Source organism: Silurus aristotelis, assembly GCF_946808225.1.
Source record: "Silurus aristotelis genome assembly, chromosome: 21".
In the NCBI taxonomy this organism is placed as follows: domain Eukaryota; kingdom Metazoa; phylum Chordata; class Actinopteri; order Siluriformes; family Siluridae; genus Silurus; species Silurus aristotelis.
This window is the reverse complement of record NC_139594.1, coordinates 1,314,284-1,330,663: the sequence shown is the minus strand read 5'-3', so window position 1 is coordinate 1,330,663 and position 16,380 is coordinate 1,314,284. Positions and strand designations below refer to the sequence as shown.

The 16,380-nt window shown below is 49.9% G+C and overlaps 1 protein-coding gene across 2 annotated transcripts in view; it reads left to right on the top strand.

Annotated features, from left to right (window-relative positions):
- The window catches only part of cpsf1 (cleavage and polyadenylation specific factor 1), a 49,092-nt gene extending 32,948 nt beyond the window's left edge, over positions 1–16,144 (top strand). For both annotated transcript variants that reach the window (XM_083524322.1, XM_083524321.1), the window contains exons 37-38: positions 15,751–15,889; positions 15,983–16,144. In XM_083524322.1, the coding sequence (XP_083380448.1) occupies positions 15,751–15,889; positions 15,983–16,030 (187 nt within the window). In that variant the 3' untranslated portion in view covers positions 16,031–16,144. The remainder of the gene's footprint in view (positions 1–15,750; positions 15,890–15,982) is intronic.
- Positions 16,145–16,380: the final 236 nt, after the last annotated feature.

The following is a 16,380-nucleotide window of genomic DNA, read 5'->3' as shown; positions in this document are numbered from 1 at the left end:
ACACACACACTCCATCCATCACTCCCTCCTCTATCATACACACACACTCCATCCATCACTCCATCCATCACTCCCTACTCTATCATACACACACACTCCATCCATCACTCCCTTCATCACTCCCTCCTCTATCATACACACACTCCATCCATCACTCCCTCAATCACTCCCTCCTCTATCATACACACACACTCCATCCATCACTCCCTCCTCTATCATACACACACACACTCCCGCCATCACTCCCGCCATCACTCCCTCCTCTATCATGCACACACACTCCATCCATCACTCCCTCCTCTATCATACACACACACTCCATCCATCACTCCCTCCTCTATCATACACACACACTCCATCCATCACTCCCTCCTCTATCATACACACACACTCCATCCATCACTCCCTCCATCACTCCCTCCTCTATCATACACACACTCCATCCATCACTCCCTCCTCTATCATACACACACACTCCATCCATCACTCCCTCCTCTATCATACACACACACTCCATCCATCACTCCCTTCTCTATCATACACACACACTCCATCCATCACTCCCTCCATCACTCCCTCCTCTATCATACACACACACACTCTCTCCATCACTCCCTCCTCTATCATACACACACACTCCATCCATCACTCCCTCCTCTATCATACACACACACTCCATCCATCACTCCCTCCATCACTCCCTCCTCTATCATACACACACACTCATACCATCACTCCCTCCTCTATCATACACACACACTCCATCCTTCACTCCCTCCATCACTCCCTCCTCTATTATACACACACACTCCCTCCATCACTCCATCCATCACTCCCTCCTCTATCATACACACACACTCCATCCATCACTCCTTCCATCACTCCCTCCTCTATCATACACACACACTCCATCCATCACTCCCTCCTCTATCATACACACACACACTCCCGCCATCACTCCCTCCTCTATCATACACACACACTCCATCCATCACTCCATCCATCACTCCCTCCTCTATCATACACACACTCCCTCCATCACTCCCTCCATCACTCCCTCCTCTATCATACACACACACTCCATCCATCACTCCCTCCTCTATCATACACACACTCCCTCCATCACTCCCTCCATCACTCCCTCCTCTATCATACACACACACTCCATCCATCACTCCCTCCTCTATCATACACACACACTCCATCCATCACTCCCTCCATCACTCCCTCCTCTATCATACACACACACTCCCTCCATCACTCCCTCCTCTATCATACACACACACTCCATCCATCACTCCTTCCATCACTCCCTCCTCTATCATACACACACACTCCCTCCATCACTCCCTCCTCTATCATACACACACACTCCCTCCATCACTCCATCCATCACTCCCTCCTCTATCATACACACACACTCCATCCATCACTTCCTCCATCACTCCCTCCTCTATCATACACACACGCTCCATCCATCACTCCCTCCTCTATCATACACACACACTCCATCCATCACTCCCTCCTCTATCATACACACACACTCCATCCATCACTCCCTCCATCACTCCCTCCTCTATCATACACACTCCATCCATCACTCCCTCCTCTATCATACACACACACTCCATCCATCACTCCCTCCTCTATCATACACACACACTCCATCCATCACTCCCTCCTCTATCATACACACACACTCCATCCATCACTCCCTCCATCACTCCCTCCTCTATCATACACACTCCATCCATCACTCCCTCCTCTATCATACACACACACTCCCTCCTCTATCATACACACTCCATCCATCACTCCCTCCTCTATCATACACACACACTCCCTCCATCACTCCCTCCATCACTCCCTCCTCTATTATACACACACACTTCCTCCATCACTCCATCCATCACTCCCTCCTCTATCATACACACACACTCCATCCATCACTCCCTCCATCACTCCCTCCTCTATCATACACACACACTCCATCCATCACTCCCTCCTCTATCATACACACACACTCCATCCATCACTCCCTCCTCTATCATACACACACACTCCATCCATCACTCCCTCCATCACTCCCTCCTCTATCATACACACACTCCATCCATCACTCCCTCCTCTATCATACACACACACTCCCTCCATCACTCCCTCCTCTATTATACATACACACTCCCTCCATCACTCCATCCATCACTCCCTCCTCTATCATACACACACACTCCATCCATCACTCCCTCCTCTATCATACACACACACTCCATCTATCACTCCCTTCATCACTCCCTCCTCTATCATACACACACTCCATCCATCACTCCCTCAATCACTCCCTCCTCTATCATACACACACACTCCATCCATCACTCCCTCCTCTATCATACACACACACACTCCCGCCATCACTCCCGCCATCACTCCCTCCTCTATCATGCACACACACTCCATCCATCACTCCATCCATCACTCCCTCCTCTATCATACACACACACTCCATCCATCACTCCCTCCTCTATCATACACACACACTCCATCCATCACTCCCTCCTCTATCATACACACACACTCCATCCATCACTCCCTCCATCACTCCCTCCTCTATCATACACACACTCCATCCATCACTCCCTCCTCTATCATACACACACACTCCCTCCATCACTCCCTCCTCTATTATACACACACACTCCCTCCATCACTCCATCCATCACTCCCTCCTCTATCATACACACACACTTCATCCATCACTCCCTCCATCACTCCCTCCTCTATCATACACACACACACTCCCTCCATCACTCCCTCCTCTATCATACACACACTCCATCCATCACTCCCTCCTCTATCATACACACACACTCCATCCATCACTCCCTCCATCACTCCCTCCTCTATCATACACACACTCCATCAATCACTCCCTCCTCTATCATACACACACACTCCCTCCATCACTCCCTCCTCTATTATACACACACACTCCCTCCATCACTCCATCCATCACTCCCTCCTCTATCATACACACACACTCCATCCATCACTCCCTCCGTCACTCCCTCCATCACTCCCTCCTCTATCATACACACACTCCATCCATCACTCCCTCCTCTATCATACACACACACTCCATCCATCACTCCCTCCTCTATCATATACACACACACTCCATTCATCACTCCCTCCATCACTCCCTCCTCTATCATACACACACACTCCATCCATCACTCCCTCCTCTATCATAGACACACACTTCATCCATCACTCCCTCCATCAGTCCCTCCTCTATCATACACACACTCCATTCATCACTCCCTCCTCTATCATACACACACACTCCATCCATCACTCCCTCCTCTATCATACACACACACTCCATCCATCACTCCCTCCATCACTCCCTCCTCTATCATACACACACACACTCCCTCCATCACTCCCTCCTCTATCATACACACACACTCCATCCATCACTCCCTCCTCTATTATACACACACACTCCCTCCATCACTCCCTCCTCTATCATACACACACACTCCCTCCATCACTCCCTCCTCTGTCATACACACACACTCCCTCCATCACTCCATCCATCACTCCATACATCACTCCCTTCATCACTCCCTCCTCTATCATACACACACACACTCCCGCCATCACTCCATCCATCACTCCCTCCATCACTCCCTCCTCTATCATACACACACTCCATCCATCACTCCCTCAATCACTCCCTCCTCTATCATACACACACACTCCATCCATCACTCCCTCCTCTATCATACACACACACACTCCCGCCATCACTCCCTCCTCTATCATACACACACACTCCATCCATCACTCCATCCATCACTCCCTCCTCTATCATACACACACTCCCTCCATCACTCCCTCCATCACTCCCTCCTCTATCATACACACACACTCCATCCATCACTCCCTCCTCTATCATACACACACTCCCTCCATCACTCCCTCCTCTATCATACACACACACTCCATCCATCACTCCCTCCTCTATCATACACACACTCCCTCCATCACTCTCTCCTCTGTCATACACACACACTCCATCCATCACTCCCTCCTCTATCATACACACACACTCCATCCATCACTCCCTCCATCACTCCCTCCTCCATCATACACACACACTCCATCCATCACTCCCTCCTCTATCATACACACACACTCCATCCATCACTCCCTCCTCTATCATACACACACACTCCATCCATCACTCCCTCCTCTATCATACACACACACTCCATCCATCACTCCTTCCATCACTCCCTCCTCTATCATACACACACACACTCCATCCATCACTCCCTCCTCTATCATACACACACACTCCATCCATCACTCTATCCATCACTCCCTACTCTATCATACACACACACTCCATCCATCACTCCCTTCATCACTCCCTCCTCTATCATACACACACTCCATCCATCACTCCCTCAATCACTCCCTCCTCTATCATACACACACACTCCATCCATCACTCCCTCCTCTATCATACACACACACACTCCCGCCATCACTCCCGCCATCACTCCCTCCTCTATCATGCACACACACTCCATCCATCACTCCATCCATCACTCCCTCCTCTATCATACACACACACTCCATCCATCACTCCCTCCTCTATCATACACACACACTCCATCCATCACTCCCTCCTCTATCATACACACACACTCCATCCATCACTCCCTCCTCTATCATACACACACACTCCATCCATCACTCCCTCCATCACTCCCTCCTCTATCATACACACACTCCATCCATCACTCCCTCCTCTATCATACACACACACTCCATCCATCACTCCCTCCTCTATCATACACACACACTCCATCCATCACTCCCTTCTCTATCATACACACACACTCCATCCATCACTCCCTCCATCACTCCCTCCTCTATCATACACACACACTCCATACATCACTCCCTCCTCTATCATACACACACACTCCATCCATCACTCCCTCCATCACTCCCTCCTCTATCATACACACACACTCATACCATCACTCCCTCCTCTATCATACACACACACTCCATCCTTCACTCCCTCCATCACTCCCTCCTCTATTATACACACACACTCCCTCCATCACTCCATCCATCACTCCCTCCTCTATCATACACACACACTCCATCCATCACTCCTTCCATCACTCCCTCCTCTATCATACACACACACTCCATCCATCACTCCCTCCTCTATCATACACACACACTCCATCCATCACTCCCTCCATCACTCCCTCCTCTATCATACACACACACTCCCTCCATCACTCCCTCCTCTATCATACACACACACTCCATCCATCACTCCCTCCATCACTCCCTCCTCTATCATACACACACACTCCCTCCATCACTCCCTCCTCTATCATACACACACACTCCCTCCATCACTCCATCCATCACTCCCTCCTCTATCATACACACACACTCCATCCATCACTTCCTCCATCACTCCCTCCTCTATCATACACACACACTCCATCCATCACTCCCTCCTCTATCATACACACACACTCCATCCATCACTCCCTCCTCTATCATACACACACACTCCATCCATCACTCCCTCCATCACTCCCTCCTCTATCATACACACTCCATCCATCACTCCCTCCTCTATCATACACACACACTCCATCCATCACTCCCTCCTCTATCATACACACACACTCCATCCATCACTCCCTCCTCTATCATACACACACACTCCATCCATCACTCCCTCCATCACTCCCTCCTCTATCATACACACTCCATCCATCACTCCCTCCTCTATCATACACACACACTCCCTCCTCTATCATACACACTCCATCCATCACTCCCTCCTCTATCATACACACACACTCCCTCCATCACTCCCTCCATCACTCCCTCCTCTATTATACACACACACTTCCTCCATCACTCCATCCATCACTCCCTCCTCTATCATACACACACACTCCATCCATCACTCCCTCCATCACTCCCTCCTCTATCATACACACACACTCCATCCATCACTCCCTCCTCTATCATACACACACTCCATCCATCACTCCCTCCTCTATCATACACACACTCCATCCATCACTCCCTCCATCACTCCCTCCTCTATCATACACACACTCCATCCATCACTCCCTCCTCTATCATACACACACACTCCCTCCATCACTCCCTCCTCTATTATACATACACACTCCCTCCATCACTCCATCCATCACTCCCTCCTCTATCATACACACACACTCCATCCATCACTCCCTCCTCTATCATACACACACACTCCATCTATCACTCCCTTCATCACTTCCTCCTCTATCATACACACACTCCATCCATCACTCCCTCAATCACTCCCTCCTCTATCATACACACACACTCCATCCATCACTCCCTCCTCTATCATACACACACACACTCCCGCCATCACTCCCGCCATCACTCCCTCCTCTATCATGCACACACACTCCATCCATCACTCCATCCATCACTCCCTCCTCTATCATACACACACACTCCATCCATCACTCCCTCCTCTATCATACACACACACTCCCTCCTCTATCATACACACTCCATCCATCACTCCCTCCTCTATCATACACACACACTCCCTCCATCACTCCCTCCATCACTCCCTCCTCTATTATACACACACACTTCCTCCATCACTCCATCCATCACTCCCTCCTCTATCATACACACACACTCCATCCATCACTCCCTCCATCACTCCCTCCTCTATCATACACACACACTCCCTCCATCACTCCCTCCTCTATCATACACACACACTCCATCCATCACTCCCTCCTCTATCATACACACACTCCATCCATCACTCCCTCCTCTATCATACACACACACTCCATCCATCACTCCCTCCTCTATCATACACACACACTCCATCCATCACTCCCTCCATCACTCCCTCCTCTATCATACACACACTCCATCCATCACTCCCTCCTCTATCATACACACACACTCCCTCCATCACTCCCTCCTCTATTATACATACACACTCCCTCCATCACTCCATCCATCACTCCCTCCTCTATCATACACACACACTCCATCCATCACTCCCTCCTCTATCATACACACACACTCCATCCATCACTCCCTCCATCACTCCCTCCTCTATCATACACACACACTCCATCCATCACTCCATCCATCACTCCCTCCTCTATCATACACACACTCCCTCCATCACTCCCTCCATCACTCCCTCCTCTATCATACACACACACTCCATCCATCACTCCCTCCTCTATCATACACACACTCCCTCCATCACTCCCTCCTCTATCATACACACACACTCCATCCATCACTCCCTCCTCTATCATACACACACTCCCTCCATCACTCTCTCCTCTGTCATACACACACACTCCATCCATCACTCCCTCCTCTATCATACACACACACTCCATCCATCACTCCCTCCATCACTCCCTCCTCCATCATACACACACACTCCATCCATCACTCCCTCCTCTATCATACACACACACTCCATCCATCACTCCCTCCTCTATCATACCACACACTCCATCCATCACTCCCTCCTCTATCATACACACACACTCCATCCATCACTCCTCCATCACTCCCTCCTCTATCATACACACACACACTCCATCCATCACTCCCTCCTCTATCATACACACACACTCCATCCATCACTCTATCCATCACTCCCTACTCTATCATACACACACACTCCATCCATCACTCCCTTCATCACTCCCTCCTCTATCATACACACACTCCATCCATCACTCCCTCAATCACTCCCTCCTCTATCATACACACACACTCCATCCATCACTCCCTCCTCTATCATACACACACACACCCGCCATCACTCCCGCCATCACTCCCTCCTCTATCATGCACACACACTCCATCCATCACTCCATCCATCACTCCCTCCTCTATCATACACACACACTCCATCCATCACTCCCTCCTCTATCATACACACACACTCCATCCATCACTCCCTCCTCTATCATACACACACACTCCATCCATCACTCCCTCCTCTATCATACACACACACTCCATCCATCACTCCCTCCATCACTCCTCCTCTATCATACACACACTCCATCCATCACTCCCTCCTCTATCAGACACACACACTCCATCCATCACTCCCTCCTCTATCATACACACACACTCCATCCATCACTCCCTTCTCTATCATACACACACACTCCATCCATCACTCCCTCCATCACTCCCTCCTCTATCATACACACACACTCCATACATCACTCCTCCTCTATCATACACACACACTCCATCCATCACTCCCTCCATCACTCCCTCCTCTATCATACACACACACTCATACCATCACTCCCTCCTCTATCATACACACACACTCCATCCTTCACTCCCTCCATCACTCCCTCCTCTATTATACCACACACTCCCTCCATCACTCCATCCATCACTCCCTCCTCTATCATACACACACACTCCATCCATCACTCCTTCCATCACTCCCTCCTCTATCATACACACACACTCCATCCATCACTCCCTCCTCTATCATACACACACACTCCATCCATCACTCCCTCCATCACTCCTCCTCTATCATACACACACACTCCCTCCATCACTCCCTCCTCTATCATACACACACACTCCATCCATCACTCCCTCCATCACTCCCTCCTCTATCATACACACACACTCCCTCCATCACTCCCTCCTCTATCATACACACACACTCCCTCCATCACTCCATCCATCACTCCCTCCTCTATCATACACACACACTCCATCCATCACTCCTCCATCACTCCCTCCTCTATCATACACACACACTCCATCCATCACTCCCTCCTCTATCATACACACACACTCCATCCATCACTCCCTCCTCTATCATACACACACACTCCATCCATCACTCCCTCCATCACTCCCTCCTCTATCATACACACTCCATCCATCACTCCCTCCTCTATCATACACACACACTCCATCCATCACTCCTCCTCTATCATACACACACACTCCATCCATCACTCCCTCCTCTATCATACACACACACTCCATCCATCACTCCCTCCATCACTCCCTCCTCTATCATACACACTCCATCCATCACTCCCTCCTCTATCATACACACACACTCCCTCCTCTATCATACACACTCCATCCATCACTCCCTCCTCTATCATACACACACACTCCCTCCATCACTCCCTCCATCACTCCCTCCTCTATTATACACACACACTTCCTCCATCACTCCATCCATCACTCCCTCCTCTATCATACACACACACTCCATCCATCACTCCCTCCATCACTCCCTCCTCTATCATACACACACACTCCATCCATCACTCCCTCCTCTATCATACACACACTCCATCCATCACTCCCTCCTCTATCATACACACACTCCATCCATCACTCCCTCCATCACTCCCTCCTCTATCATACACACACTCCATCCATCACTCCCTCCTCTATCATACACACACACTCCCTCCATCACTCCCTCCTCTATTATACATACACACTCCCTCCATCACTCCATCCATCACTCCCTCCTCTATCATACACACACACTCCATCCATCACTCCCTCCTCTATCATACACACACACTCCATCTATCACTCCCTTCATCACTTCCTCCTCTATCATACACACACTCCATCCATCACTCCCTCAATCACTCCCTCCTCTATCATACACACACACTCCATCCATCACTCCCTCCTCTATCATACACACACACACTCCCGCCATCACTCCCGCCATCACTCCCTCCTCTATCATGCACACACACTCCATCCATCACTCCATCCATCACTCCCTCCTCTATCATACACACACACTCCATCCATCACTCCCTCCTCTATCATACACACACACTCCCTCCTCTATCATACACACTCCATCCATCACTCCCTCCTCTATCATACACACACACTCCCTCCATCACTCCCTCCATCACTCCCTCCTCTATTATACACACACACTTCCTCCATCACTCCATCCATCACTCCCTCCTCTATCATACACACACACTCCATCCATCACTCCCTCCATCACTCCCTCCTCTATCATACACACACACTCCCTCCATCACTCCCTCCTCTATCATACACACACACTCCATCCATCACTCCCTCCTCTATCATACACACACTCCATCCATCACTCCCTCCTCTATCATACACACACACTCCATCCATCACTCCCTCCTCTATCATACACACACACTCCATCCATCACTCCCTCCATCACTCCCTCCTCTATCATACACACACTCCATCCATCACTCCCTCCTCTATCATACACACACACTCCCTCCATCACTCCCTCCTCTATTATACATACACACTCCCTCCATCACTCCATCCATCACTCCCTCCTCTATCATACACACACACTCCATCCATCACTCCCTCCTCTATCATACACACACACTCCATCTATCACTCCCTTCATCACTTCCTCCTCTATCATACACACACTCCATCCATCACTCCCTCAATCACTCCCTCCTCTATCATACACACACACTCCATCCATCACTCCCTCCTCTATCATACACACACACACTCCCGCCATCACTCCCGCCATCACTCCCTCCTCTATCATGCACACACACTCCATCCATCACTCCATTCATCACTCCCTCCTCTATCATACACACACACTCCATCCATCACTCCCTCCTCTATCATACACACACACTCCATCCATCACTCCCTCCTCTATCATACACACACACTCCATCCATCACTCCCTCCATCACTCCCTCCTCTATCATACACACACTCCATCCATCACTCCCTCCTCTATCATACACACACACTCCCTCCATCACTCCCTCCTCTATTATACACACACACTCCCTCCATCACTCCATCCATCACTCCCTCCTCTATCATACACACACACTCCATCCATCACTCCCTCCATCACTCCCTCCTCTATCATACACACACTCCATCCATCACTCCCTCCTCTATCATACACACACACTCCATCCATCACTCCCTCCTCTATCATACACACACACTCCATCCATCACTCCCTCCATCACTCCCTCCTCTATCATACACACACTCCATCCATCACTCCCTCCTCTATCATACACACACACTCCATCCATCACTCCCTCCTCTATCATACACACACACTCCATCCATCACTCCCTCCATCACTCCCTCCTCTATCATACACACACACACTCCCTCCATCACTCCCTCCTCTATCATACACACACACTCCATCCATCACTCCCTCCTCTATCATACACACACACTCCATCCATCACTCCCTCCATCACTCCCTCCATCACTCCCTCCTCTATCATACACACACACTCATACCATCACTCCCTCCTCTATCATACACACACACTCCATCCTTCACTCCCTCCATCACTCCCTCCTCTATTATACACACACACTCCCTCCATCACTCCATCCATCACTCCCTCCTCTATCATACACACACACTCCATCCATCACTCCCTCCATCACTCCCTCCTCTATCATACACACACACTCCATCCATCACTCCCTCCATCACTCCCTCCTCTATCATACACACACACTCCCTCCATCACTCCCTCCTCTATCATACACACACACTCCATCCATCACTCCCTCCATCACTCCCTCCTCTATCATACACACACACTCCCTCCATCACTCCCTCCTCTATCATACACACACACTCCCTCCATCACTCCATCCATCACTCCCTCCTCTATCATACACACACACTCCATCCATCACTTCCTCCATCACTCCCTCCTCTATCATACACACACACTCCATCCATCACTCCCTCCTCTATCATACACACACACTCCATCCATCACTCCCTCCTCTATCATACACACACACTCCATCCATCACTCCCTCCATCACTTCCTCCTCTATCATACACACACACTCCATCCATCACTCCCTCCTCTATCATACACACACTCCATCCATCACTCCCTCCTCTATCATACACACACACTCCATCCATCACTCCCTCCTCTATCATACACACACACTCCATCCATCACTCCCTCCATCACTCCCTCCTCTATCATACACACACTCCATCCATCACTCCCTCCTCTATCATACACACACACTCCCTCCATCACTCCCTCCTCTATTATACACACACACTCCCTCCATCACTCCATCCATCACTCCCTCCTCTATCATACACACACACTCCATCCATCACTCCCTCCTCTATCATACACACACACTCCATCCATCACTCCCTCCTCTATCATACACACACACTCCATCTATCACTCCCTCCATCACTCCCTCCTCTATCATACACACACTCCATCCATCACTCCCTCAATCACTCCCTCCTCTATCATACACACACACTCCATCCATCACTCCCTCCTCTATCATACACACACACACTCCCGCCATCACTCCCGCCATCACTCCCTCCTCTATCATGCACACACACTCCATCCATCACTCCATCCATCACTCCCTCCTCTATCATACACACACACACTCCATCCATCACTCCCTCCTCTATCATACACACACACTCCATCCATCACTCCCTCCTCTATCATACACACACACTCCATCCATCACTCCCTCCATCACTCCCTCCTCTATCATACACACACTCCATCCATCACTTCCTCCTCTATCATACACACACACTCCCTCCATCACTCCCTCCTCTATTATACACACACACTCCCTCCATCACTCCATCCATCACTCCCTCCTCTATCATACACACACACTCCATCCATCACTCCCTCCATCACTCCCTTCTCTATCATACACACACTCCATCCATCACTCCCTCCTCTATCATACACACACACTCCATCCATCACTCCCTCCTCTATCATACACACACACTCCATCCATCACTCCCTCCTCTATCATACACACACACTCCATCCATCACTCCCTCCATCACTCCCTCCTCTATCATACACACACACACTCCCTCCATCACTCCCTCCTCTATCATTCACACACACTCCATCCATCACTCCCTCCTCTATCATACACACACACTCCATCCATCACTCCCTCCTCTATTATACACACACACTCCCTCCATCACTCCATCTATCACTCCATCCATCACTCCCTCCATCACTCCCTCCTCTATCATACACACACACTCCATCCATCACTCCCTCCATCACTCCCTCCTCTATCATACACACACACACTCCCGCCATCACTCCCGCCATCACTCCCGCCATCACTCCCTCCATCACTCCCTCCTCTATCATACACACACACTCCATCCATCACTCCATCCATCACTCCCTCCTCTATCATACACACACACTCCATCCATCACTCCCTGCTCTATCATACACACACACTCCATCCATCACTTCCTCCATCACTCCCTCCTCTATCATACACACACTCCATCCATCACTCCCTCAATCACTCCCTTCTCTATCATACACACACACTCCATCCATCACTCCCTCCTCTATCATACACACACACTCCATCCATCACTTCCTCCATCACTCCCTCCTCTATCATACACACACTCCATCCATCACTCCCTCCATCACTCCCTCCTCTATCATACACACACACTCCATCCATCACTCCCTCCTCTATCATACACACACATTCCCTTCATCACTCCCTCCTCTATCATACACACACACTCCCTCCATCACTCCATCCATCACTCCCTCCTCTATCATACACACACTCCATCCATCACTCCCTCAATCACTCCCTCCTCTATCATACACACACACTCCATCCATCACTCCCTCCTCTATCATACACACACACTCCATCCATCACTCCCTCCATCACTCCCTCCTCTATCATACACACACACTCCATCCATCACTCCCTTCTCTATCATACACACACACACTCCCGCCATCACTCCCTCCATCACTCCCTCCTCTATCATACACACACACACTCCCTCCATCACTCCCTCCTCTATCATACACACACACTCCCTCCATCACTCCCTCCTCTATCATACACACACACTCCATCCATCACTCCCTCCTCTATCATACACACACACTCCCTCCATCACTTCATCCATCACTCCCTCCATCACTCCCTCCTCTATCATACACACACACTCCATCCATCACTCCATCCATCACTCCCTCCTCTATCATACACACACACTCCATCCATCACTCCCTCCTCTATCATACACACACTCCCTCCATCACTCCCTCCTCTATCATACACACACACTCCCTCCATCACTCCCTCCTCTATCATACACACACACTCCATCCATCACTCCCTCCTCTATCATACACACACTCCCTCCATCACTCCCTCCATCACTCCCTCCTCTATCATACACACACACTCCCTCCATCACTCCCTCCTCTATCATACACACACACTCCCTCCATCACTCCCTCCTCTATCATACACACACACTCCCTCCATCACTCCCTCCTCTATCATACACACACACTCCCTCCATCACTCCCGCCATCACTCCCTCCTTCACTCCCTCCATCACTCCCTCCTCTATCATACACACACACTCCCTCCATCACTCCCTCCTTCACTCCCTCCTCTATCATACACACACACTCCCTCCATCACTTCCTCCTTCACTCCCTCCATCACTTCCTCCTCTATCATACACACACACTCCCTCCATCACTCCCTCCTCTATCATACACACACTCCCTCCATCACTCCCTCTTTCACTCTCTCCTCTATCATACACACACACTCCCTCCATCACTCCCTCCTCTATCATACACACACACTCCCTCCATCACTCCCTCCATCACTCCCTCCTTCACTCCCTCCATCACTCCCTCCTCTATCATACACACACACTCCCTCCATCACTCCCTCCTCTATCATACACACACACTCCCTCCATCACTTCCTCCTCTATCATACACACACACTCCCTCCATCACTCCCTCTTTCACTCTCTCCTCTGTCATACACACACACTTCCTCCATCACTCCATCCATCACTCCCTCCTCTATCATACACACACTCCCTCCATCACTCCCTCCATCACTCCCTCCTCTATCATACACACACACTCCCTCCATCACTCCCTCCTCTATCATACACACACACTCCATCCATCACTCCCTCCTCTATCATACACACACTCCCTCCATCACTCCCTCCATCACTCCCTCCTCTATCATACACACACACTCCCTCCATCACTCCCTCCTCTATCATACACACACACTCCCTCCATCACTCCCTCCTCTATCATACACACACACTCCCTCCATCACTCCCGCCATCACTCCCTCCTCTATCATACACACACTCCCTCCATCACTCCCTCCTTCACTCCCTCCTCTATCATACACACACACTCCCTCCATCACTCCCTCCTCTATCATACACACACACTCCCTCCATCACTCCCGCCATCACTCCCTCCTTCACTCCCTCCTTCACTCACTCCTCTATCATACACACACACTCCCTCCATCACTCCCTCCTCTATCATACACACACTCCCTCCATCACTCCCTCCTTCACTCCCTCCTCTGTCATACACACTCCCACTTCTTCACTTCCTCCTTCAGTCCCTCCATCACTTCCTCCTTCACCTTCTCTCCCTTTGCCTCTCTCTCATGTTGGACTGCAGACCTTATTGTGTGTGTGTGTGTGTGTGTGTGTGTGTGTGTTAGGATGCTGCACACTGACCGGCGAACCCTACAGAACGCCGTGAGGAACATCCTGGATGGAGAACTTCTGAATAAATACCTGTACCTGAGCACCATGGAGCGCAGCGAGCTGGCCAAGAAGATCGGCACCACGGCCGACATCGTGAGTTTCCTTCTCTTATTCACACACACACACACACACACTTTTAACACGTTTTAACCCCACGTCGTCCCCTTTTGATGTTTCTCTGTGCAGATTCTGGAGGATCTGCTGGAGATCGACCGAGTCACAGCTCACTTCTGAGTTATAATTCCAGAGCATTTTTCTTTCTGCTTGTGTTTGTGTTTAGTAAACGTCAGAGGATCTTCTGTAGAATATTTTGTACGTGAAAATTTGCAAAATAAACATTTTTCAGAATCTGGAGTCAGAACTTCCAATTTCTAATGTAACATGCCTTCATTTCTCCTGAGGGGCAGAGGGGCACCTTCTGGGGGCGTGTCCTCACTGGAGCTCATTGGGTTGAATTATTAGGACACTACAGTTGGTGTTTCTGTTACTGTCCCTGTGAATATACAGTATGATTTACTCATCCCTCCATCAGAGCAGGAGAGGGGGAGAGGGAGAGAGAGAGAGGGAGAGAGGGAGAGGGGGGG